The sequence below is a fragment of the Falco peregrinus genome, chromosome 1 (genome assembly GCF_023634155.1).
Source record: "Falco peregrinus isolate bFalPer1 chromosome 1, bFalPer1.pri, whole genome shotgun sequence".
In the NCBI taxonomy this organism is placed as follows: domain Eukaryota; kingdom Metazoa; phylum Chordata; class Aves; order Falconiformes; family Falconidae; genus Falco; species Falco peregrinus.
Window position 1 is genome coordinate 108,197,308 of NC_073721.1, and position 27,145 is coordinate 108,224,452.

General features: G+C 39.7%; 1 protein-coding gene across 1 annotated transcript; it reads left to right on the plus strand.

The window, feature by feature from the left end:
• The first annotated feature begins 496 nt into the window (after nt 1-496).
• On the plus strand, nt 497-26,810 carry CA12 (carbonic anhydrase 12). The gene is made up of 10 exons (XM_005240744.3): nt 497-730; nt 3,829-3,849; nt 10,420-10,599; nt 13,106-13,248; nt 14,119-14,214; nt 15,902-15,965; nt 16,406-16,563; nt 17,602-17,728; nt 23,998-24,082; nt 25,110-26,810. The coding sequence occupies exons 1-10, from the start codon at nt 541-543 to the stop codon at nt 25,189-25,191; spliced, it is 1,146 nt and encodes a 381-aa protein (XP_005240801.2). The 5' UTR covers nt 497-540; the 3' UTR covers nt 25,192-26,810.
• Nucleotides 26,811-27,145: the final 335 nt, after the last annotated feature.

A 27,145-nucleotide genomic window follows, 5' to 3' on the forward strand; every position in this document is an offset into this window, starting at 1 on the left:
CCCTGCTTCATGTGTTCTCCCCGTTCCAAGAGCTTTCAGCTTAAAAAAAATCCCTTCCTGACAAGTCGGACGGTTTTTGTGGGAAGTGTCCATGGTCCCTCTGAGTTATTAACAGTCCCACACACAGCCTCACTTCTCTTCCCCTCCCACCAGTCCTCACAGTGGTCCATTATGCTAAATCACACTGGTCCAAAAATGGGAGTTGAGAGAGGCACTCTGAAATAGGCTAGAAAAACCCTACTGTAGTACAGCCCATAAGAGCACAGCTTTTTTAAGCATTTATGTCTCTGCTAAATAATTTCTGAAGTTCTACATTTAAGTTCCCCTCCCTAAGTGCTGGAGCCTGCCCTGTGAGGAGCTTACTAAAACTGAAGTGGTGAAGGATATGATCAGTTTTCTGAGGGTGCTGTGACCTAGAGGCAGGTCTGATTACATCATTTGTTTTGGGTTGAGTCTCAGGAGCTTTATAAAAAGCAGTCCTAAAAGGAAGGAGAGAGACAAGGGGAGAGAAGGGCAATAACTCATTAGTGGAAGCTCTGTATGTGTGCATTCTGCTGTTTGCCACATATCTACAAGGGAGTTTCTTTAGAGTGCAGAGAAACCTGTAAACTGTTGGAATATTACAAGTCTTTCCTTGAGATGTCAGCCAAGAGCTTCAGTACAGTCACAGTCGCTACTGTGCTTACTTTCTTCCTAAAGATACAACCCTCAATGCAAGCGCCGTTGAATGGTAAAGTCTTTCAGCCTTCTATTTTTTTGTTACTTGTAACATAGGGTAGCTAATACATGCAGAAAACTGGCATCTTATAATTATTACTACTTCAATAGCATGCTCAAAGTTGTATATTGTAGCAGCCTGCAGTTGTTTGGGAGTTATTATTTCAGTTTCTCAGAACAGGTAGTCTGATATATACGGGAAAAAGACATTTGTTCTCTGATTCAGTTTGTATTACACACTTCTTGCACGCTCAGCATGCCTTGTTTTGTGAGCTTTATGTTTCTCATAGAAAGAAGCAGAGACTGGCCCTTCTCAGAGCTAGTGGAAGCATCACACCTTTCCCTCTGCCTTCTTCATTTCTAAACCAGAGGAAAAGAATGTGATGTCTGTGAAGCACCCTATATACTAGACCTCATTCTCTTATATTTAGCAGGACGTTTCGGGAGGCCAGTGTTCCTCTCTCTTTTCAGGAGCTAATGGTCATCTGTTCAAGCTGATTATAACCAATTTTCATCCATTCAAGCTAATTATAATCCACCTAGTGTGATTATAGTATATGATGGCGAATCATTGTAAAGGATCATGTGGGAGGACTTACTCATCACATATATTCATGGGACAAAAATCCTGAAGGTTCAAGCATAATCCAGAGCAATCAGCTTCATACAGAACTGTGCCAAGATAAGCATTTTACTGGGTTTTTCACATGAGCTACATAAGGGGTGGAATTCAAACTTTAAAGGTCATCTTATTTTGGGCATATAGCCTCTGAAAAAAGCTGTATTCCCTAGAAGAATCTCCCATCTGAAGAGCAGGGGTTCCTAGAGCTTGGTGCTTTCTGTGTGCTTTCTCTGACAACACAGAAAGTTCGGAAGTGAAAGGATGTGTCAAAAAGATATGTGCCCTGAAGGGAATGCTGGAGAACTCCTATCTTAGAATTAGACACCTAGCACCAAGAAATGGTAAGAGCTACAGCATCTGCCTGTCTCTGACATCTTCCCAAGTCAGAGACACAAGTAACATAGATTATCAAAACTAAAACCATTCCTACTTTCCCAGCTCCCAAGTGACATTGGAAATGTATTTGTTCCCTTGATACTGATCAGTGAAACTGTCTTATTCATCAGCACTCCAACATGAATGAAGAGGCAGGAGAGTGCTTACAGGTACGGAGCTGTTGATAGTTCCCTTCCAGATGTGAATCAAGATGCTCTATTGACTTTCCTTCGATTTTGCAGCACTGTGTGACAGTCTGCGGCATCCTCATTTCACTATCAAGCAGAATATGGATACTAGCGACCTTGTTCACAGTAGGAGGATGTCAGCTTTACACATTCATTCAGACAAAGTTAAGAAGATTTTAAGATCTGGTCGTCTATTCATCTCCTGGTCTAAGTTAAATGAATTAAGCGTTACACGTGCCTCAGCCCTACCTACACTAGTTGCTACTATTGTGTTCATCAATAAAGTCATAATGGTAGTGAACGGCAGGTCATGAAAATGCTCTGAGGCTAAGGAAAATTGCACTTTGCAAAAGACTTTAAGCTTTCATTTATTTTTGTTTCAATTGGCATAAATGCCCAAAATATTGAAAAACTTGGAAATTGACTGTTTTATGGTTGTTCTAGAATATAAAAATCATAGTTTTGACACCTTGTTCACATTTTAATGGGCAGTAAGAGCACGAGCAGAGTAGCTATTCTAGTTAAGCCAGTATTTCTTCAAACACTGCTCAGATGAGGATGGGATGATTTCTAAATCCTGTTGACAGTCAGTTGCTATCTTCATGCAAGTTTTACCTACAATATGTGCTGACCAGAGGACACAAGTACCCCCAAAAATCTCAGTAAGAGATAATCTCCTGCAGAGGGAAGGGGAGAGGAGAATGAGGTTTCTCATCTTGAAATCTAAGACAGTGCATGAATTCTATGTGAGGAACCTGGGGACTTCAGCCAGAATGATTACACAGACCTCGTTTTGAAAATCCCAATGTAAAAGAACAAGGCACATGGGTTCTAACGAACTGGAAGCAGAGAGCTTAGTGTTCCTAGCACATATCAAAACAAAAGAGCTAAGTGCAGCTGTTTTGTACATCCCTACAAATTAATCCCAAACATTTCATACAACATTCTTTGGAGAGCTGTATCTGTGACCACGCTTCAGAGTACAAGAAATGCAGCCAAGAATCATGTACTAAGCAGACGTGCGTATGTAAGGATAAATATTTTTCTGCATGCATGCATGCACGCGCACACAGGCACACTGAGTATTTGCAAGACTCAAAATTCAGGACTGTTTTCTAAGCAGAGATAAAATTGTATAGAGTAAAGATCTGCATTAGCCTGATAACCAAAACTGTTCAGGTCTGTCAGACACAGCAAGCTGAATGAGTGTAAGTAGGTTTTAGGACCAGAAAAAAAATTTGAAAAGAGCATTAAATAAGTCAAGACATTTCCAAAGACATGCAGAGGCACTGTCCTAAGTTCAGTTCCTTAACCAATGAATAAATATTGATCATTTTAACACTCACTCAACTCCCCAGGGCTCTCAGAGTTGTATCTGTTTGTGTATCACACTGCCTCTTTTCAAAGTCCATCTATTCCTGTCTGTTTCAGTTGGCAAATCCCAGAGCTGCTGTACAGAAATGACTGTCAATCATTTCTGAGTGTAGCAACTGGCAATCCATGATGTTTTGCAAACTCCTCAAGTAGGCATGAGGGGCTTCATTATAGCTACACCCTGTTCAAAATCCTTAGCTTCCTAACCAGAAAAAAATCAGGGAGGTACCTATGTAGTCTGTGGCTATTCCACGAAAAAAGCAAAGCAAAGCAAACCAAAAAAACCTTGACAACAGTTTCACTCCACGATCCAGGATTTAAGTGACCACACGAAAGTCGCCCCTGTGTGCAGGATCACAGGGATAATTATAATTTGGGTGAGAATAGTTCATAATCTTTGAAAGTGTCTAAGTTTTGCTCAACATATGGGGCTAGAAAGACAGATAAAAGTATTGCAAAATGCAATACATGGGTTTCAGTAGCAATTTGTTTCTTTACAGAGTAAGATTAATTTCAAATATTCACAGTAATATTTCTTTTGTTTTTAAACAGGGTCCAAATGGTCTTATGTTGGTAAGTACTAACTAATTTGTACATTCTAAGTTATGGCTTTGTTCTGTATTTTAAGGGGATGGATGCCACATGTATTCTGGTGAGAACCTACTGGGTTCACTATCTTTACTCAAGTTTGGATCTGGTCCATTGTCTTGAAATCTGTTCTCCATCCATCAGGTTTCATATCTGGGTGATTGAGTCAGTTATTGGAGTCTAAATTGCCTTGCAAAATAGCAGGAACTTCAGCAGATTAAGATTGGCTCTGCTACTGCAACAGTTCCCCAAAGCCCTCTGTTTTCGCCCCGGTCACAGACCAGCAGCATTTCAGCCTGGTTCTGCACAGAGCATGGGTCTTCATTTTTAAGTAGAGTCAGAGTTCGGCAAGTTACCTGCATCATGTTACTGGAGAGCCAGCTCCCTGAAAATCCCAGCGCTGCAAGGAAAGCAGTGTTATTTTGTACACTAGTCCTTCAAGTCAGCTACTAACCCAGAAGGATCTGATGGCTGCTTAGGAAGATTACCTAGAGATTCTCTTTTAATTGATCAGATTCTCTAGCCAGTTATTTCTTCATTCAGAGTAGTGTTTTATACACCCCGTGCCCACAGAGAAGTCGGCAATGCTGAGAATTTCAGCAGAAAATGCTTGTTCCTAAGCTTTTGGTGCTGCTCCAAGACAGCACAAAGAACCTCTGAGACTGAACTTGCTGCTAGGAATTACTCCCTTTGGCTATGCTCCAGTTTACCTGACTCATTTCACATAAGCAAAAGGAAAACTGTCAGCTGCATGTCTATAGGTATTAATCTAACTGCCAGTATGTATACATATACTTTGTATTCTCATTAAGAAAAAAAAGGCTTAACACAGTTTGAATAACAAAAGCCAGGGGTTTCCACCTTGGCAGCAGTCATCAGAGGAACCTAATCCTGCTGGGTAGTAAGGAAAGCAAGACTTTTACTATCACCAAAGTAGAAGTTTTGCTCTCATTCCGAGGGTAATGCTTGTTTAAATTAGTTACTTCTCCTCTTCTGGGAATTTGGGTACCAGTGTTTATTTCAGAGTATGTTATTCTCAGTGCTCAACTTCAATCCCTGTTAAGAGCATCCATACCGCAGTCTGATTTCTAACATACATGGGAGGACAGAGGGAAGATTCACAAAACAGATTCTTATTTTTTCCCTTCAGCTACTGATTTTTCAAATCTATCTAGAAAAAACATATAAAAGCAATTTCAAAAAATTAAAGTGGTAACTGAATTTGTACAGATGAGTTCTTTTCATACACCTGGAACAAAGCAGAGGTAGAACATTGGTCTGCACACAGAAAATTGGCAATTAGAGAGACTGCAGTCAGCCAGAAAAGAGCCTCCTCATACTCTTCTACTGATCATGGTTCCTTATGGCAGCCTACACTTTCCACCATTCACCTTTATCCTGCAACATTTTGCAATGCCTCCTTACTAAAATTAAGTCAACAGCAAGGGAAAGGAAGTCAAGCCATTATAATCACAGTGCAGACTGATGTCAAGATGAGGGTCAAGGTGCAAGTTTATGGGTGGAGGAGAAATCTGAGTTCTGATTGTCAGTGAGAGTTCTCTTTGTTCAGTTTGACAATACGTAAAGCTGAATGTTGATACAGCGTTGGCAGCTCAGGGCATGGTGGCAAAGCAAGGTGACACTGCGTGTGATCAGGCCTTATCTTTTCTGCACAAGCTTTCCAAAGAAATGAGCATTTGGCTTGGCTACAATGGAGGCCACTACATTAGATACAATAAATAGAAAGATTAAACCTCTCCTCTGTTTGCCTCTTCCTTAGCCAAACTGCAGTGATGCTATTTGTTGTTCCAGATTTCACTACTCTCCTAGAGAGCTCAAGAAACAGTGCCTGCAAGAAACAGAACAGGCCAATGAGCTGGGGCATAAGCCCTCAAGCTCCCTCTGACACAGGCTTGCTTTGCATCCTCTGATGAGCTGCTTCTCCTTCCATAAAACAGACAAAGCAGATGAAGTGTACCATGAGAAAAGTGTTTTCAGTAAAGAACTGAAATTGTTCCAATGCCCCATAGCTCAGGACGGCATGTGCACGCAGCTCTTGGCAATGCTGCTGTGTGGCTGGAAGGTGCAAGCCTGAAGTCCTCTGCCCCAGAGGAGAATTGGTAGAATTGAAGAACTGGGCTTCAGTTCTTTGGATTCTGGATTTCTGCTTCTGTAATGTAAGAGGGCTGGAATGAAATCAAAGAACCAGAATCACTCCTCGAGAGCGGACAAGCAGCTACAATGGGGAAAACTAGCTTTACAGCCAATTTTAAAGTAATAGTGCCAACGGAATTATCAACGTGCTTTAGCATGTGAGGAGACAACTTCATGCTACAGTGCAGACACAAGAATTGTTGTTAACAAACATGAGGCTAATTGAACTTGCCAACTCTTTAGTTTTACTGTTGCCAAATACTTAAATTCAGTAAGGTATTGAGAACCTGGGCTAAGACCCCTTCACTTTCCCTTAGAAAATACCAGCTTCAGTGAACACACTAGAACATGCCCAGAAATTCTCATACGGCACTGGAATGGAGTCACAGGGACAGCTGCAGCCCTTGGCAATTCCCCTCTCTCACAAGCTTCCTTCTGGACATGTATACGGAAGATATACACATATAGAATATGTGTACGCAGAATGGTATGACTGAGCTCTGTGCTCTGAGTGAAATGGAAACCATGTGGTCACGTTACTGTGGCAGGGAGCCTGGACTCTCAGGCTTCACTACTGACTCAGCCCTGGGCTAATGGCAGCTACAGAGCTCCCAGCCGGCTGAAAACAGGGCAGACTGCTCTGCCTGGCTGCAAAAATACCACAGACATCCCCTGTGTTACCAACGCAGTGCATTTTACTACATTAGTTGACGTCAGATCATGAGAACTCAGATACCCCGTGAGAAGCTTAGGCAGCATGAATATTAATCGATCATCAGAGCAAAAGTCTGTTGGTAACACTGGAGTCTCATAGGCCTGTTTTCTTCTTTTTCTACATCAGCCAATGTACACATCCTGGGAGAGACACCACTGTTGTTCTTAAAGGAACATCTGTCCTGCATCACCCAGGAGCACTAGGGCTGCAGGGCTGGCTAAAGGCTTAGGCATGGAAAGCTAAAAGCTCTCAAAGGAGATGATACAATGCACACATGCAGCCATGGGTATTTCACCCATCTCACTCCGCAGCTGGGCAGCAAGACTATCCAAAGAATTATTACCAGTTTATTTACAGACATCTTTTATAAAATAGCCATGAGGGCACAGCCAGGCTCAGGGTTATTGACAGCATGGTAGGGGAACGTGGCCCTGGGAACTCCTGTAAAGAAGACAGCCCACAAGGTGGATTTGAGCAACCTGAGTTTGCACTCCCTACAGCAGGGAGTGTTCATGGCTGCATTGTAGCAGGAGGGGTCCTACTTCTACCCATACCAACAGCTCCATACCTTAATTTGCTCACTCCAACAGCTGAATAGTAGTGCTGGGTGGGTAGGACAGGCCCATGGCACAATTATTGCTCTGCTGACACAGTCCTGATGGGGTCCTCATAGCAGTAGTCATCATCTGAGATGCCTGGGTCTTTTCCTTTGTCGTAACTGTTGTCACAAAAGAAAGAAATTAACTACTAAGATATTTTTGCAATATCTTATGCAATATAATATGCAAAAAAGTATTATGTTAATACCTTTGGGGACTTGTAGTACAGGCCAATCTTAATACATCCACATGCTATTCTTTATTCAGCAGTGATCAGACACAGCTTTTGTAAACACAATGTGATTTGCACTGAATTTATCTGAATGTACTGGCACAGAAAAAGGAAAATCTGGTTCACAATCAATCATTCATTTTCAACAGAGCTTGCTGAGAAATGCCTTCCAGCTGTGTGGTTTATCTACCATGGAAATCTCAATTTCACATATGCAAACCCAAGCTGCAGTGAGCTCAGCTCTTTGAGACAGGAGTTTTAAGGCACTGAAATTAGGAAGACTACGTGACAAAAGGCAGAATTTCTAGAAAAACTGGGTTTGTACCAAGAAAAGGTTTTTTTTGTTTTGGTTGGTTGGGTTTTTTTAATTGAGCAGGAATGAGAAAAAAGTGTAAACTGCTGTAGCTTAGAAGCCTGTGAATGCAGTTGCAGATTTGTGTCAAGGAAAGAATAACTGCTAATAAAGATTAAGGTACATAAAGACTGTAATAACAACAGCATTTTATAGAAAAGACAAAAGGTTCCCTTCTGAACTGCTGATGTTGGCGTGGAAGTTCCCATACTCTGTTGCCAACTCTTAAGGGCATTCAATTCATCCAAACATAGTACTGAAAAAGTAAGTGGTACTTCATGACATGGTTTCCACTGGCTGGGATTAGACTTTTATTTTACGCATCCATTAAAAATTACCTATTTAATTATCAAGTCTCCAAACCTGTTATGTAATATATTAAAGCCTTCTAGCAAACTCACTACCTTATCAGTGTACAGAAACCTTAAATCTTTAAAAATTACTAAAGTCTTCTTACAACAAAGGCTTCTTACCAATTTTTCTGACACTGCTGTAGTCTTAGCTTCCTGGAAAGTGTTAAATTTCAGTGTTATTGTCTTGCATATCAAGTTTCAACCTCAAGAAACTACCATTTCCTGGTATATATTTTCCTGGGAAATATTCTTGAGTATGTATATCTCATAATATGGAATTTATGCTCTTCTGGGTGGATTTGTTATTTGCCAAAAAATACATAAAGGATAGTATACAGTCTTCTATAATGACAGCATAACATCAGCTTTTAAAAAGAATTTCAATACCTTTATGATAGTACCATGAAGATCTAAGGGGAGAGAAATTAATGTGATTGGCAACGAACTGGAGTCAAAGATGTAAGTTACAGTAACATAAAGGCCTATTTATACCGAAAAGCACCAAGTCTGAGTATCCACACTGCAAACGATGTCATGTGCTAACTCTTAAAGAGCTTTAACAAGGAAGTAAGTCTGTATTTGAGCACCAGAACTGAACTTGCCAATTCTTCACATGCACTGTTTGGGGCAGATTCACCTCCACTATCCATATCCTTGCAAACTGTCTTTTACATTAAAAAGTGACCCTCGAATAATATTCTCCTGACTGTTAATTTTCCTCCATTAAAGATCTGAACTTCATTTGTCACCGATGACCCCATCTAACATTAGATTCTGGCATTCACAATTCATGGGAGATGTTAACATACTGGAGAGACTTCAAAGAAGCCACAAAGAACATTATAGGTTTGGAAAAGAAGCCTTCTAACCAAAGACCCAAGGAACTCAATCTGTTTAATTTAAGAGAAGTGATAAACTATGTCCTCCATGTTACAAGTACTTCAATAAGTAACAAAAGTATGCTAACAGGAGGCTCTTCAACTTATAAGCAAAAGATTAAAAGCAATCACTATCTAAACAAAGTCAAAGCTAGACAAACTCACAGCAAAAAGCAAGCTACCAAGGAGAGTAATTATCCATTGGGCACTAATGAAGTATCTTTTACCTGCAATGCTTAAAGAGTAGATGTTTGGGTTTTTCCTACTAAAAGATACGGCTTCATTGAAGTAGAAATTAATCCAGAGAGGTCCAATAGCTGTGTTATACAAATCAGCTGGATGATCCCAAAAGACCTTCTTGCCTTAGAAAGAATCACAATGGATCTTCAATGTCAAGGAGAAACACAAGATGCAAGTATCTCTTTTGGTATTTAAATGCAAATGGCCTCAGCTTACAGCTGTGAACAGCTGCTAGCTATTAATGTGTCATTAAATCAAAGGCACAATTAAAAATCTCTTGATATTATCTATTCTTTGTAGATCCTACCTAGGGCAAAAGACTCTGATGAAGAAGTTTCACCAGAGTTTGAGCAAGTTATTGCAGGTCAAATTATCATAACACCTTCCATTTTTGCAAGTTAGCTTTTCACTGTGAATTATGCAATATTGCTAGATAGAGCCAGGCAGTTTGTACGGTAAGGAAAAGTTTATAAAGGTCTGGCTTTTTCTGTATTGAAAAGTATGGAAACTTCCCTCTGTCAACATGCAGTCACTTCTTTCAGCAGTTTTCTTCAGAAGGCTGGAATAGCTGTGTTACTGTGCACATGCCTGTTACTTCAATAGGGAAAAATAATTCATGTCAGTAAATAATCCAAATACCGTCACAGATCGCAACTCTACTTGTCATGCTTGTGGGCCCTGAAGAGAGCCAACACCATCACAAGAGGGCCAGAGGCACTGTGGCTGGCGGTGGTGCTGCTGCCTGCAGCCCCAGCCTGGTGAGCTGTTACCCCAAAGGTGTAACATCCACAGCAGCTGAGATTGCCAAAAAACTGAGGGGCGGTCAAGTGTCTCTATGTGAGATTTTTGTTGGCATTTGGCTCTTTTCTATCTAACGTTTCTATCTAACGGCACACTGAAAAGATGATACTAAGTTAAAAAACGAGAAAATGTGCCTTTTCCAAATTTTGGGTGAAGGCTGAAACAGGGGAGGTTTTATATTAATTGCATAGTTAAGGTTTGACAAATGTGTCTCTCTGTTAATTTACACAGGTCCTGAAGGAGAGAAGGCCTGGCCAAAGAAATACCCATTTTGTGGAGGAGTATTCCAATCACCAATAGATTTCCACAAAGATATTCTCCAGTATGACTCTAATCTCTTGCCTTTAGAATTCATAGGCTATAACGTGTCCTCCACTGACCAGTTTACATTGACCAATAACGGTCATTCAGGTAAGGAAGCTCAGTGACAGCAAGGGATTGTGAAGGAAAGCATTGCTGGAGCTCATGATTTTTTATTTCAAGGGTGAATTACTTTGATTATAAGATGAAATTTATCTGTGATGATGAAGCCTTCACATCAGCATACCAATATCTAGAGAACAGGCTAGGGAAACTTGGGAATATACTATGTACAAATGCTAAGCTGAATCGACTATGGCTTTTAAATAAACTCTAGACATGTCAGAATTAATTCCTGAGCTTTTCTTATTACTTTGGTTGGAGTGCTCCAAAACAGAAACAGAGTTTGTGATTCTGTTAAAAAGGGATAAACTGATAAGATATGGGTGCGTTGTGTCTGACATTCCAGTCTAATCAAAGCAGCTCAGCTGAATTACTCGGGAGGGGAGCTAAGAGCACCATTCTGTTCCTTTGGCTTGAGATAGAAACCTCTTTAGTTTAAGATAAGAAAGATGGATACAAAGACAGAAAAGTAATTTGAAATAGCATACAAACGTGACCTCCACTGTAGGACTAAATCAAAGTGTCAATACGATAAGTAAAAGCAGAGAAGATGCAGTTGCATAAAAGTCTACTGTATTGACACAATATACAGTATGAGTAAGCTAGTCCCACCAGTTGTTCTTTCCTGAAACATTTGAAGACACAGAAATAAGAAGAGTTAAGGCCCTCCTTCTTTGTGTCCTCCGCTATTGCATAAGCATTCAAAAGAATGTGTGTTATAAAATGGCCTCTGCTCTTCTCTGGCATGCTTCGTTAAGAGATGCCAGACATGCAAACACCGCTTTTTTTCTTACTCTTTCAGTGGGGTAAACCTGCTCTGTAGAACATAAGTTCATTCTTCAGGAAGGGCCAACCTCTTAGAGCATGGTTCCTCGTTTTCCTCTTTATCAATTTCTCCAGCAAAACCAGGTTGCTTTAGACTAGGCATGGCTGGAACACCCTTTCCTTGTGAACCTTCTTTTCTCAAGAGCCTTTCTTGGTCTTGAGTGAAAGATTCTACTGTCACAGTGGAATGTATTAAGCTGATGTGAGTGGCATGCAATAAGCAGAGAAGAAAACATCATCATTGTGGACTTTAACAGTGCCAGAGAACAGGTGGAGACAAAAGAACAATACTGAGAGCTTGTCCCTCACATAACAGTCACACAGGTAAAAGCAAATACCTCGTAGAGCCCATGTCAATACCATCATCTGATCCTTCCCTAAAACAAGAGGTTCAACTACTTGCTAATGAAAGCCAAGACAAAAATATATCCCCGCCCTCGGTATAAAAGGGAATGCACTTCTAAGGTCAGTGCCCTCCTAGAAAGCAGGGGACATGTGACCCACTCTACAAACCTCACTCATATACAAACCTTAATTGCTCTGAGTAATGAAAAATTAGCCTCTGTTGGAGTGATCATCACACCATCTGCTGCTGTCTTCTTTTATGGCTGGAGAGGAAATCAGTAGGATGCTTAGTATTGTGGTATCAGTCATTCCTACATACAATTAATGTGCTTCACCGGCCAGCTAATCCAGATAGAATTACCTACTTCAGCTAGACTGAAAACAGGAGAGCTCAAAATAAGCTTTTTAGCACTAGCATAAAAATACATAGGCTTGCAGCTGTTCCTTCCTTAAGGTTTTGAGCTTTGTTTCCCCTGCAAAACATGTCTGGGACACTCCAGAAACAAACCATATTCACACTAGAAAATAATAAATTGTAAAAAAATCAATCTGTTCTTTACATAAACCATTGCTTTATGAAGTACCAAACTTCTCAAGTGAACAACTCAGTTTCTGCTGAGTTGAGAATTACTATTGTAACTTCTACACACAAAAACCCAAAACAAACCAAGAAAAGACAACCCAGCCTGGCTTCCACACTGGAAAGCATTACTGAGTAGAAGGAGGGTAATGCATACAAAGGTCTCCCTGCAGCATATCAAGAGAGGAAATAACAGTTCTTAAGGCCTGTGATTATCTTGCTGCTTAACATCGATGCTCTGGGTTTCAGGGGGAGTGGAGTGAGGGGAAAGTTTCTTTGCCTTTGCCATATGTTTCTAAAAAAAAGAGAAGTTCAATACAACAGGAGTTTAAAAATACCATGAGAAATATTAATTTATTAAACCATTTTCAACCATTATAAGGAGACTGAAAAAGGCACACGAGCCTAACTTTTGCTTCAACACATCAATAACTGTCTCTTCAATAAGACCGAGATAATTTTGCATTCTTCAGGGAGTCGAAAGATTTCCGTTAGCAACAATTCTCACATTCATTTCCTTTAGCTTAAGAAAATAGAAAAAGGGTGTATTCTAAATTCTCCTGTATTACCTAGAAAGGGTCAAAGACAACTGAAGTGTTTATCTCCTACCACAGACTGAGATGGATTTGAGTTAAGAATCTGCTCTGTTCAAACTCCATATGTAATAGAGACAGTATTTTTATTTGCCTTGTGCTTGAAAGCTCTGGTATCATTTGCTCCCATCTGGTTTTGGTGTGCTTACAGTGAAAATGTATCTGTCGCCTACTATGTACATCAGAAACCTCCCGTTTGAATACACTGCATCTCAACTTCACCTGCACTGGGGAAACAGAAACAAGTCAGAAGGCTCAGAGCACACAATCAGTGGCAAGCATTTTGCAGCAGAGGTAAGAAGCTCAGATCAGAGAAAGAAACAAAGAAGGCTGGGCAGATCCTGTTGTTTTAAAGTGAGATCTTTATCTTGGCTATATGACTGTAGAAGGCTGCAAGGTTCTAATCTAAGTATTTGTGATCTGGGTATATACGCTAAAAAATGCATTGTGCACCACAAAAAGGATGCACTCTGGTGCTCTTTTGTGAATTAAAGTCAGGGCTGGCACCGGATCACTCGAGTAATTTCAAGCAATTTGCTAGGTATTTGACACCTTGGTTCTTCTCTGTAAACCAGGTGTATCTTTTAGCTGCATGACACTGCTTCTCTGTCTACCTTACTCACCTTTTTCTCTATCCAGTGAGGAACTATTTGTTAACTTTTCTAATCCAAAATTATGGATTTGGGAATAGATTTTTGAAAAGCAGTACCAATCAGGTATTTACCCCAAAATGATTAAAAGGTAAATCAGTCAGAATAATTTGCTTGCATAACAACACTTTAGAAATCAGTTTCTTCTCTGGTTATGTTTAACACTGGGTTTTGCGTTCTAAACATCAGAGAGGCCCAAGGGTGCCAAGGTGTTACTTTTTCAGAAAAATTTGCTAGTACTACAGTCAAGATGCCTTGAAGCTGAAGTAATTGATCATCTTTCCCGCTCCCTACTATGTAAAGGTGGGGGAGCATAACTCAGCTACCGCAGGGCTGGGAGTTCCAGGATATTTTCCTTTTCTCTAAAAGTTCTTCCCACTACATCCAGCAGTCACGGAAGGGTCCCATTGTATTGTCTTAGCCTGAGGTGGCTGCACTGGCCCTTTTCAGCTGCAACACAGAAATGTGAGCATGCCCCAGACGTTACCATAACATTGCATCTCCTTCTTTGCAGCTGCATATTGTACATTATAACTCTGAGAAATACCCAGACATAATGACAGCAATGGACAAAGCAGATGGACTGGCAGTTTTGGCTATTCTTCTTGAGGTAGGATGCAAGACCTTTGCTTTTGTTTAGAATATGCTTTCAATCCTTAAGTCATCAGAGACCTTTAATGTACAAAATTACTTAGACTATTTAAGGATGCAGTGGCTGAATAAAGGTTCTTCCTTTTCTCTTTCACAAAAAAGCACCAGATTCCAGCTGCATGTACATAAACAGGAACAAGTTTTAAGAAAAAAAGAATTCTGAATATTTTGTCATGTTTTTCAGTAAATTAACTTCAGCTATGCTCAATCAATTCTTGCATTTATTTACAAACTAAGGATTGGTAGAGCTAATCAAACAGTGAATTTCCAGTTCACTTACTCAAAGCTGCCTACTGTAGCACAAAGCAGTTTCAACGCAGCAAAGAGGCACAGGCAGACCCAGCCCTGGCTTCGGCCACTATATGTAATTAGAATTTGACCACAGACTTCAGGTCACAAACTTCCCAGATTCTTTGAATCACAGATTACAGTAAACAAGTACATTCAGTGCCCTTTTTAAGATGACAGAAAGACAGCCTTCCAACTTTCCCCTCTAAAGCCCCACACAGAAGCAATTAAAGATAATAATGACCTGAAAGAAAAATTTTTAGAAGCTTGTACAAATTCTCTTTTTTTCTGAAGAATTAAAACTCCTCCATAACTATAAAGAAGATTTTTAAATGCAAGGATTTTCTGCAGCATTAAAAAAAAAAAAAGCCTAAACCTGAAAACACCCAGGTTTTGACACTTCGATCAAAAAAGTGGAAGTGATCTAGTTAGAAGTCAAATTCTCATTAATATTAGCCAAGCTCACTTTCGAGCAGCTCTAAGACTTTGGCAATAATTTTGTGTCAAATTTTAGTTCATTTGGAAGTTGCAGCTGTGAAAAGTATCAGAGTATTGTATATTATGCTAAGGAATAATGCTGGGATTCTGGTTATTTCTAAGCAATGGTGTTTAAAAATCAAACAGGGAAACAATGGAGATTAGGTCTTTGAAAAACTTTCAGGCAGCTGGTAGCTATTACAGTTGATCTAAGGACACCAGTTTACTATGTCTGGGTGTCAGAGGAGTTGCTAAGCACCAGCTCTAAAGAATTCATAGAAAAGGCATTGATGATTAGACTGAAAAGCTGCTGGTAGCAGTTGAAAAACATGGTCTTGTTTGATAGTTGAGTTATAGCCCTTCCCAGTGGCCCTGCAGTACCCAACAGTGTCATTCTTTATCTTCCTGGACTGTGAGGAGCAGCAGGCTAAAAAATGTTTGTGGGTGGAAAAATGTGGCTTTGACCAGAAACCAGTAGATGATCTGAGAAGCCTGTTAGTTCAGAACTTATGCCTGCAACGTTCTCAGAGGAAATGGTTTCTCCTCATTTGCACAGCATGCTGAACAGGCAAGGGCAATAGGGTCTTTCAAGTGCATACAAGAGGTCTGTCTATGCTGCAGTTGCTAAGACAGCATTATAAGAAAGCAGCTGTTACAGCTCTGGAGTGAGTAAGAGCATTATTGGGGTTCTGAGGATAGTGTTAATGTTCTGAGGAAAAAAAAAAAAAAGAGTACTTATGCCATTCTATATATGAATATCTGGATAGTGGAGATGCCCTATGACAGAGGCCATCAAATGCTGCTGTCTGCTGTGTGTAGAAGCAAAGACTCTTATTCAGACTGTGGTGATTTACACAGCTGTTAATACCTGCTCATTACAGATTGGACCCTTCAACCCATCCTATGAAAAGATCTTCAGGCACTTCCGGAACGTGAAATACAAGGGTGAGTGGCTATAAGGCTGCGTCGGAGGGAGAATGGCTAGGGGTATCAAGTGTCACCCTGAGAGGGATTGAACTGGCTGAAGAACCACTCCAGAAATCCCAGGCAAATCTGTCACAAACAGTGAAAGACTTAAAAATGCACTGCATTTCTGTGAAGAGTATACAGGTAGCATGTACCATGTGTTTCTGACTGGGCCTTAATTCTTGCATATGGTGGGTTTTGGTTAATATGGTCACAGTTTGTTTTATAGAATTCCAATTTGGTATCCAAGACAAGATTTGTACATTTGAGCTGGGATCATGTCTGTTAAAACATATTTTTCTTTTCCTAGTGATATGACTGAAAGCATCCTACTTCACTGAACTGAAAGCAAGTTCACTTCACTGGCACACTACCTGTGTAGTGATGATGCAACATTTAACACAAATCCCCTGTTTTAGATCAGACGGTCCGAGTCCCTGGTTTCAATATTCGAGAACTGCTTCCTGACAGACTGGATGAGTATTATCGCTATGAAGGATCCCTGACAACTCCTCCTTGCTACCCTAGTGTTCTCTGGACAGTTTTCCGACACCCCGTTAAAATTTCACAAAAGCAGGCAAGTTTAAATATAGCATGTTTTCCTGATTGCTGTCTGCTAAAGAACAGTAAACACATATTCTCATTGCCTAGATTTATCTTACGTTCCTGTAAAACTGAAAGATAACCATTGCTAAAATTTTTGAAGTGGGAAGAACATCACAGAACTGACATAAATTAAAATCCTATTGTTTGTAGTTAGCATGTTTTCAATGGACCAGAACAAATAAAGGACAGACAATAGCATAGCAATTTATTTAGTATCAGCTTGAAAAATCACAGTCAAGTGAGATTAATTTCTGTTTTCACTGTGTACTTACTCCCTGCTTTGAGTCTTTCCGTGTCACTTCCAGATCATTTTTGTTCAAGCTTTATGCCTGAATCCTATTCACTAAGTATTTTAGTGCTAGGCTGATCCTGACTGACTTAGGTATGACAGGTTGGGTAGATAGTAAGTTTCTTAAAAGCATGTGATGTGTTACTTGGCAATCTTTAATCCCCTGGCTTTTCTCCAATTTATGGTTTTTGTGCTCACCTAATTAATTTTTTTTTGTTAGGTGGCCACTTACATAAACTCCCAATCACTGTCTTCTGATTCATCTAATTATAAACACAGGAGGAAAATGTTATTATAAAAATCTGATCAAATTACTGCATGCTCCTTGTTATGAAAGTCCATTCTTTGTCCACTGTGCCAGATCATGTCTTTACCAAAGTAGAGTTCTTTCATAAAATAGCTTTTAGGAATTAGACTGTGCTAGGGAGAACATGCTGCAAAGAGCCACCATGTCTCCTCCCATCTGGTTTTCCTGGCAGATAATTAATAAGCAGGATTGATTTTATCAGGATGTAAACAGAATACAGGTATGGTTTGGAGATGTCACACTGTTCACACATTATGCTGTATTTGGGTTCACAGGCCATGCAAGACTTAAGTATTAATGTGTACTTTTCTCTTTGACTACCCCTTGGATTTTAAACATGTGCTCTTAGTGACCATACCCTGGCATTGTTTTTTCTGTATTCTGGGAGCTGAACAGGGTACTTCCCTTTATAGTTACTAGCACTGGAAACAGCCATGTACTGCACAGAGAGTGATGACCCAGAACCCCTGGAAATGGTCAATAACTTCCGAAACGTTCAGGAATTTCATGAAAGACTGGTTTTTACCTCCTTCCATGAAGGTAAGCTCTATGAACACTTCTATGTGAAGAAACAGTGCATAATAAATTTGAAATACTGACATGGCAATACTGTTGCACTGTACCACTACAAAAATATAGCAATCCCGTTTTCCCCCAGTTCACTTTGTTCTCTTTTCTTCTCTTACTGCATTGTTGCACAGAAAAACATAGGAAAATAAGGTGTTCAGAGAGTATCTACGAAGGTTTTTTTCCACAATGGGTATTAGGCAAGACCTGCAACCCTTCTGATCAAAGGCAAGGAGATAAAAAAGGAAGATGTTCGGCCTTGGTCGCACTTAGCAGAAATATTTGCTGTCACTCCAAGCACTAAACAGTTCTCTACAGCTGAGATGTTCCAGTCAGCGCAAGTGCTTGAGCTAGCCTTGTCTCACCAGTGACATTTGCTGGTTCTCAGTAATACCAGCATTGCTTTTGTGCAGACCACACATTTAAAGGGAGTTATAATATTGCCTTTCAGGGGGACTGTTTTTGGGAAATTACACAGAATCAGAAGAGGTCCTTGAGGAATTCAAACTTGATAAATAATTTGTAACACTGTATTATATGATCCAGTGTTACAAATGGAAAAAAAACGCCATCTTACCAGGAAGAACTGATTTAAAAGTTTAATTTTGCAGTGTTACACAATGACAATGCATCGGTTTGGGGAGGGAGGTGGGGATTGCACAAAAACCTGCAGCTGTGGTGAGAAGCTTAGCTGTGCCCCACAGTAAGGCATTTGAGTATATTGTTTGTGCAAAATGTATTGTTCCAATTTCTGTGTTGCCTTGCAAACAAATGCTCTTAAGCATTTGTGAAGCTGGCACATACACTGAAGGCAGATTAATCTAGGCAAGCTACTATGCTGTTTGAAACAGAGAAAAAAATTTTTAAAAGAAGAAGCAGACTTCACAAGAAAGATCGGTCAAGCAGCAAACTTTAAAATTAATAAAATGTGTTAGCGCATCATTTCAACTTTGCCTGCTAGTTTCCTCACTGTTCAGATGAAAGAACAGAAAACAGGAGTTGTCTGTGTTGAGAAATTTCACACAATAGCCACTGCAGGGAACAGTTCTCCGTGCAACATACTGCAGTAGCTGTTCCTGCCATTCCCCTCTGCAGACAGCCCCTTTTGTAATATATCTTTTCTAATATAAAGCTATAAAGAAGAAAAGTGAAAATTAGAGAAAAGAAAAAACAAATCCCAGACAAAACATTTCTCTGAAATCAGAGATGATTTAGATTTGTCACCAAAAGTTGGCTGGTCTCTTTGTCAGATTAGCTGCATCAAAACTCCCAACCAGAGCAGTGTGGAGCGTCAGCAGCATTTGGCCCTTGTTTGAAGCAAATCTCCACCTTTGAGATAAAACCCAGAGACAATTTCAGAAGTCATTCTGTAGCTGGGAACCATTTCAGTTCTCATGGAAACATTCTGAAATCTTTCTAAAGCTTCCCTTAAGAGGAACTTCATTTTACCATGATGTTTCTTTTGAGTGACTTCTCTGGAATTATTGCATAAAACTTAGTAATTATCTAAATAAGGATGCTGATGCTGCTGTCCTTGCTACTTAAGCACATTCCTCTTATTGAGTTCTAATGATTTAGGTCTTCATTTCTCTGTATTTACACTGGAGTAAAAAATATTTAACAGTTTCAAGCTGACTGACTATACGGCTTGAACCACAAGCCATCACTTCCCGTTCTCCAGCTCTTCATTAAATCTCTACATTTCATAACCTCCAGAGCTCCAGCAATAAAGGCTACACCTCCTTAACTGCTGCATCTTCCAATTTTTATGTCATTAACTGTTCTCTGCAGTCAACATGGCAGATCGTCAGGAGAAGCCTTACGGACCAGGTGTATAAAGGTGGGCAGGCTACAGTGCTAAAGGCAGCACACAGTTTTCAGTGCAGTTCAGGGATCCAGACTACCGCAGGTGCTCATTTCTGTACATCAGCAGGAAGCTATTGACCAGAAAAACAACTATTTTAACTTGCAGCACAGAAGCAGGGGCAGTGATTTAAGAAGAGGTGGGACACCTCCCAGTTTTGAGGTACAAGAAACACCATAACATATCCTTTTGTTTAACATATGATTAAGGAGCTAAGATGTTACACCCACTGATTAGTCGTCACTATATGACTTTGTACTTTTTACTGAGCATCTTGAAAGGTGCTCAGGTTCTCAGGACCCTCCCATCTGTACCCAGCTTCTAGTCTGTAAATAATGGCCTAGGAAAGTGACTTTCTCCAATAATAGCTGCGTAGTTTTCATCTCCCATTCTCATTCTGGAAGCTAGGAATGCATTCATTCCAGGTACCACAAAGTTCCCCAAGCCTGTTGAGACTACACTGCAAAGCACTGTAAGCATCCACACTAGTTCTTTCCAGTAAAGCAGCCGCAGCACCTTCCTGCTTTCCTTGTCGTTTCTCCATTTGCCTCCTTGCTTATTTGCTGCCAAAGGTATCTTATGGTCTTTCCCATTACTAGTAGCAGATAATTAAATATTTGAGTCTAAACTAGTTCAGTTTAGTTATAACTTTCTTCTATTTAAAGCTACCATTTCTGCTATTGAATTACTGCTGAGAGCAATTACTCTGATCAATCGTCTCTTTTTGTCATTTTAGTATGTTTATAGTTTGGAGCCCAGCTTCAAGGTCTGACTGAAACAAAATACTGAGTACTGTTGGCTACCAAAACTTTGTGTCAGTCTGCATCAGCTCACATGTTAATAAAAATAAGATTCTTCCCTTTTCTGAAAGATCACAAACACCTTTCTGCTATGCATGAAGAGTGTCTGCAATCTCTGCTCTCATATAGTTCTCTACAGTAAGCAGTAACATTTATCTTACTGCTTCAGAATCAAGAATAAGGAACAGAACAACCTCCCTATCGATTTATCAGTTAAGAAAACTGATTTGTTTGTATTATGTTGGTAACAAATGGAAACCTTGTTTCTTGACTGTCATATGACTCTGCATTAGACAAAAGTTATTTCTGTGACTATATACAACTCGCATATAGGGCATACACAAGTCACACTTGGGATTTTGCTCCTTCTGTTCCTTGATTGCTCTTTGTACACTATATAAAGCCACAGTCATAACACTCTGTTCTATCCTCATGCCTCTTACCAAGTCCCTATGCTACCACTTGCAGAGTGCAATAGTTATAGAACAATGCCTCAATTTAATCTCATTTTAAAATAAGATTTACACTAGTAGTTCTCTTGCTGCTAGATTTTAACCAAAATATATAAGAAAATTCCAAGTTTACCAAATCATCAATAATCCTTAATAGCCCCAAGATTAATATAGAAACTGGTATTAGTTGCACAAACAGTGTTTTGAGTAAAGTAAAAGATGGCTAAATTGTGAAAAAAAATGAAAGAACTAGAGCATGACAGTCCCTTTTCTGCTTTTGTAGATTGGCCAACCAGAAATACCCCTCTCCCCCATGGCTTTCTTATGTGACTAGGAAGGAGGTTAAAACTTTCTTCCCAAACCTCCAATCCCAGATACCAGCTGCCAACTAGAGAATTAGCTGGGCCCAGAAAAGCTATTTTAGTAACCCCCTTCAAATCTCTGCTCAAGTCAGACTATGTACAATGATTTTAAACAGCAGAATCTGGATTTGCAATATGGCTGCCAAGTTTCTGAGACTGTAAGGCTTCCTCCGCAGGATCTTTCTTAAATCCATGCACAATCAATCTACTACAGCAATGCCACTGCAGAAACACTTGCTGAAGTAACAGAAATTCTGGAGTGAGCAGCTACTTTATGTTTAAGACCAGTTCACCGTGGAACCCTAGAGATCCAACTTTCACTTTTTCTACCCTCTCAGTTCATCAAGATTCAATACCTGGTGGACTTGGCAAGGGCACATTGCTGATTGCTAACCACATCTATGAGCCAGTGATTTTCTGAGTGAGACTGGTCAGTCAAAAATGAGAAATGCCATCTCCCATCTGTTTCTTAAACTGACCTTTCAGCACCACGCTACCTTCTCTCTGTAAATCACGCTCAATACTTAAAAGGTAGTGAGTTACAATCCATGACCCCAGTAACTAAAAATTAGATACTATGTTTTTCACCCAGGAATCTCTAAGCACTTCACAGAAATTGTGCAAGCATTATTATTTCTATCTACAGGGGAAAATTTGACCCATATGTGACTTTCTCAAAATTGTTGCTGTGAACCAGTGCCAAACCCAAGAATAACATTTGGCTCTCCCTCTCCTACGCCATGTTATTTGGCTCCCATGCAGAGGTGACACCAGCTATAAAAGCATTTTCAATGTATCTTTAAAGTTGGCTTGACTTCCCAGAGTCAAGTTGTATGGGTTATTGCCCATCCTGCTGTTCTCACCCAAGAACTGGTCTCTATGGCTACGAAAGGCATTGCGCTCAGTGCTACTTTAATAGAAACCCCATTCAGTCTAAGAACGTTTAATTACAAAAGCTCATTGACTCTATCAGTGAACCATAGAAAAATGTTCTACCCATTTCAAAAAAGTTATTCATCAGCCTTGTAATCTTACATTCCACCTACTACAGACAAAGGCTCACTCACAGGTGCAGCCCCTCACCTCAAGCAGGCGGCGGGGGAAGAGAAAAAAAGGTGCCTGTCAAAGCACAATTAAAGATTAAAAGTGCACCTGGTTGCTGCCTTCAAGTGCGCAGCCTGATGCAGCCCGCTGTAGCGTAGGCAGGAACAGAGCACACTTATTGAGAAGGAGAGGCCATATACAGCGTCATGGTTTGGGCCAGGCAACCAAAGAAATTTGTGAAAAATCCCGTTGTGCAAAGCCTAGGCCCCTACTAAAGCGGATTTTCAGAGCAGCTCAGCCTTTTCAGTGTCAAGACTTGAGGGCTACCACCTTCACCTGGGCACAGGTGCCACAAGATGGGGTCACCGAGCTGCGTGTTGCATCTAAAATGCAAAGGACTGAAGTGTTCCATCATCTACATTTTGATGCCAACAATTAAAATCTAAATTCACGCTCGCTATTAACAAGTACTACATTTAAAAATGTCTCTAATCTTAAAAAAGTATTCAGCAAAACTCACACGTTAGAATGTATTTTGCCTGTCAGCAATCTATTCCAATAAAATCAGCTTCACATATATGCAGCTAAATTTTATTACCATGTTCAAACCTTCCACCGCTCACAAGTTAAACGGGAACTGGTGGCTAGGTTTGATTATGGCACCATGCTGAAATACTATCTAACTGAATTTTGCAAAAAGTTCTTCTCATCAAACAGATATGGCCCCTACCCTTCCTCTTCAAACTACAAGCTCTTTTTCTACAATTATCTATTTGGTGGTGTATTTCATTGTCTATTTGATGCACCTTTACTATAACAAAACGCTCCTTTTTCAAAATACAGTTTTTCTTCAACTCCATGGATTGCAAGCTTCTTCTATTCAGTTGGACTTAATAAAGCATCTAATGGGTTAAATGGGTCAAGGTTAAACTCCAGGTTTTATATTTCTGTTTTCTTAATAGCTGATTTAATAAAAGCAAATATTTAGATGGAATACATGAAACCTGTCAGCTTCACTCTGAAAGGCTTCTGATGTCTGTTAAACAGTTATTTGATAAAATATAAAAAGCTATGTATAAATGAATTATGAAAATGCAGTTAAGAAAAGAGTGCTCACCTTCAGGATCTGTGGGAAGGCCAAAATAAATAAAAATACTTTCATTGCCAAAAGTACATATGAAGGTCATTAGCAAAGACAGCATTATAATGATAATGCTTAACATCTCAATGCAAACATGGGATCACTCAATTCTTTATACTAATTTCCTGAATCCATTCTTACCTTCTCAGATGCCTTTAAGCAATGTCCTCAACAGCAAAGCATATCACTTCAGCCGTCCACATTCAGTGTTCTTCTGCCTTGAAAAAACAAAAGGCATCAAATTTATCATCCTTAGTTGCCCGAGTTTAGTTCTTCAGTTTTGCTTATGCTTTCTTATACATTGTAGCATTGAAATCCAGAGTTTCTGATCTGCTGTGCCTGTGCCTGCATGTCAGCTTTGTGACTTCAACAGGTGTGAACCGTGGATCCAGTTGTGTGATTAGGACCTTCCAGTATACATCTATGCAAAGTTACCTATTCCATCATTGCAAAAAGGTATGAGCAGGCTGTAGGGAAGTTGCAGGTGCAGAATGCAAATGTTATGACAGATCAGAGACTAACCTTCTCCTCTCAAGTAAGTGAAATAAACTGTTTTGTATGCTTTCCATCTTTTCCTAGGTTTTGTTGTTTCTGTTGTGATAGCCTGCGTTCTGGGAGTTCTGATGATTCTTTCAGTAGCCTTTTGGCTGCTGAAGAGGAAAAGGTAAGATGCCTGGTGCCACATCAGAGGGAAAAGTGTCAAACCAAATTTTTCTTCTGACACAAAGAGGTGCTTGTATGTCCGACACCTTGCATGTTTTTTATAGTGGTAATATTTGATCTTTTACCAGATATGATCTCTTCCTACAACCTTTTATTTGTTTTTATCGCCGTAGACATTATTTCTCCTGTATCATATACTCCTAAGTAATTCTATTTGATTTCCAGCAAAATATATTTATATGGCTTACAAGTTTCTACTTGCTGTGACTTCTGTGCCACAGTGACCACCATTCTGCCACTGTAGGAATGGTTATTTTTTGTCAAAAGCAACCACATAAGGTTGTTTTTCCACAAAATAATTATTACTGGAACAGTGCTCATGTAAACCCTTACAAGATACAAGGACCGGAAATAGGGAATTTATGTGGGTGCTGGGGAGAACACAAAACCACCGCCCACTGTGGGTACTGACTGCTCCCACAAGCAGTTAGGAAATAAGACTCCCTTTCCAGACTAAGCAGGACAAGCAGGCTGGGTCAATAACAGATTTACCCAGTTTTTCTGTTTCTCAATTGCCATTTGTTCTTGTTGTTCTTTTTGCTCGCATTGCTGCTTCTTACTGCTTTTTGAGTCCATTGAGTTTTTCCTAGAACAGTAAGTGACATAAGAGGGGAATAGAGTTTCAGAAAAAGAGCTCTCCCAAAGGTCACATCATTTAAGGGGAAAAAATCTGTACTGACAAAAGGTCATTTAGCCAGACTGTTTGCCACCAAAGCCAAATTCTCAAAAAAAAAAAAAAGACTAAGATTACAAATTTTCCTGCAGCCTGATCCCTTTGCAATTAGCGTTGACTCTGCCACACAAAATGTGCTGCTCTCCAGAAATATTTGTAACAATAAGCTACTGTGACATTTGCACTGGTACAGAGAAAAATAATCTCATGCATGCATAATGGACCATTTTAAGTAACCAACTGTGCTTTTCCTTCATTGGAATTGCAATTATTTAATACATTTATTTTATTTTAGCTGCAAAAAGGGAGGCGAAGACAACAGAGGAGTCATCTACAAACCAGGCATGTACAAGGAGGAAGACATCTCCAAACTTTGATGCCCTGCTCTGTCAGAAAAGCCCCTTTTCATTCATAGCACTGATTTATCTTGCATTGGTGGAACATGTCTCTTGTTCTTGGCTAACAAAAAGCCTCAAGAATGTTCCAAAAATGTACCAGCCAAAAGTTTTCTGTAGCCCTTGCTCTCTTGTTTTCCATGGAGATGTGATCAGCGAATACTCCTGAGCAAAATTCCTCACCACATTCTTTTCATGTTTGCTGCTTACTGCGCCTGGGTCTTCTAATTGATTTTACAGTGAATTCTAAACTCCAATTTTATGGTTTGTTTAGCACAGATTTTCCCACAGGTATTCAAATCTGAAGACACTCATCAAGCTACAAGCACTCTTCTCCATTAAATCAAGGTATTGGTTTTAGCTTCATGAATATAAACAAGATAAAGGGCAATGTGTATTTGAGATCAGAATTTGAACTAGTTTGTTCAGCGTATAGTTTTTAAAATCCCAGCACATGATGCTAGTACATTCACCAGTGGCTTTTAACAGAAATAGAGGAAAAGACAAGTGTAAATGCAATAAGAGCCACACAGATTGTTAATGGGGTTCAAACCCAGGAATTCAGTGCTGAAAAAACACTGCTAGAGGAACAGCTCACTTCCCAGTTATTACACAGCCTCAAGAATCTGTTATGGAGGACAGCCTCTGTCTGTCATTGGAATTAGAGAAGCACCTTGTCTTATTACAGTGCTCTTATTTATAGTGTGTGTATGAATGATGTGTAGATATTGCAGTTGCTGCTGGTTTTTAGTAGACTTGCCATTTAATCATGAAATCTTGATTGATTTTACCATACATATTGCAACTGCAATTATACAGTAGATGGGTTTGCTGATATAGTTCTCTGAATTTAGTAATTTGATCTTTAGAAAGTAATCAAACTTCCTTTTCAAATCTCACAAGCAAGATACTCATGAGTCTCATCACGCATCTTTGAAAGTGAAGCATAAACCTCTCTGTTTCCACTGAAGACAATGTGAAATGTCATTGACGTCAGGAAGAATAGGGTTTAGCCAGCCCAGCCCCAGATGTATACAGAATTCCTCTTGCATTGGACATCTCAAGTGAGGGCCTGAAATGCTTGTACTTCAGTATACAGGCAGGAAGGGATTGAGCATGGTGGCTTATACCTAAAGTAACCTCAGGTCTGAATGCTGCTAAACACTACTGAGGAAATTGCAGTCTGAACTTTTATCTTCAGAACCGTTTTACATTCAGTAGCACCACCACCACATTTGTGATTTTAAATAAACAAAATGTTATTGTATGTGGTTTCTCCTTTAAAGATGGCAGATGCATACTTTATGTTTTAGATTCTTCCCCTTCTACTCCCAAGAAAACTGATGTCAAAAGCAAGCTTTTGAGTGAAAGGCGAAATAACTTATTAATACTTACTGTACATGAAATTTAGGCACATAGCCTTACAACTAAGCGTACAGCATTTGCCAGCATTTTTATCTTGCATAAACAAGCACATAAAGATCCTTTTGTTGAAACGTCTGAAATTATTTAAAAAGCAGCATTTGTGTGCTATGAGGAATATTACTTACTCTTTGAATGCAGGTGTTTAAAGACAAGAACAATAAATTTTTGTGATGTTACTTTGGTTTCTCTTATTTCTTCTAGAAGAGTAACATTAATTAGCATTTTAATCTTCAGATCAGGGGATTAGAAACATCGTTCAACGACTCTCTTCTGCATGCAACATCCTCGGCATCTGTAAAAGGAAGCATAAACCCCTCAGCCAACTACTGTATGCTTACTGTGAGGAAAAGTCTCACACTACCAGCAAAGCAAACATGTTACACATTAGGCAAAAGATGTCTCCTTCAGAACTATTTCTTAAGCAAAAGAACAAACTGAAGAGGGGTTCACACAAATCATATGCCTGCTGCTCCCACTTCTAACACTTGTCTAATTGCATGAAGTCCTCCTA

Bases quoted from the DNA above. Each gene is read 5' to 3' on its own strand.
- CA12 (XM_005240744.3), top strand. From the start codon at position 541: ATGTGTGCATTCTGCTGTTTGCCACATATCTACAAGGGAGTTTCTTTA. The intron at 14,215-15,901 runs GTAGGATGCAAG...TGCTCATTACAG, and splicing joins TTTTGGCTATTCTTCTTGAG to ATTGGACCCTTCAACCCATC. The intron at 15,966-16,405 runs GTGAGTGGCTAT...CCCCTGTTTTAG, and splicing joins CCGGAACGTGAAATACAAGG to ATCAGACGGTCCGAGTCCCT.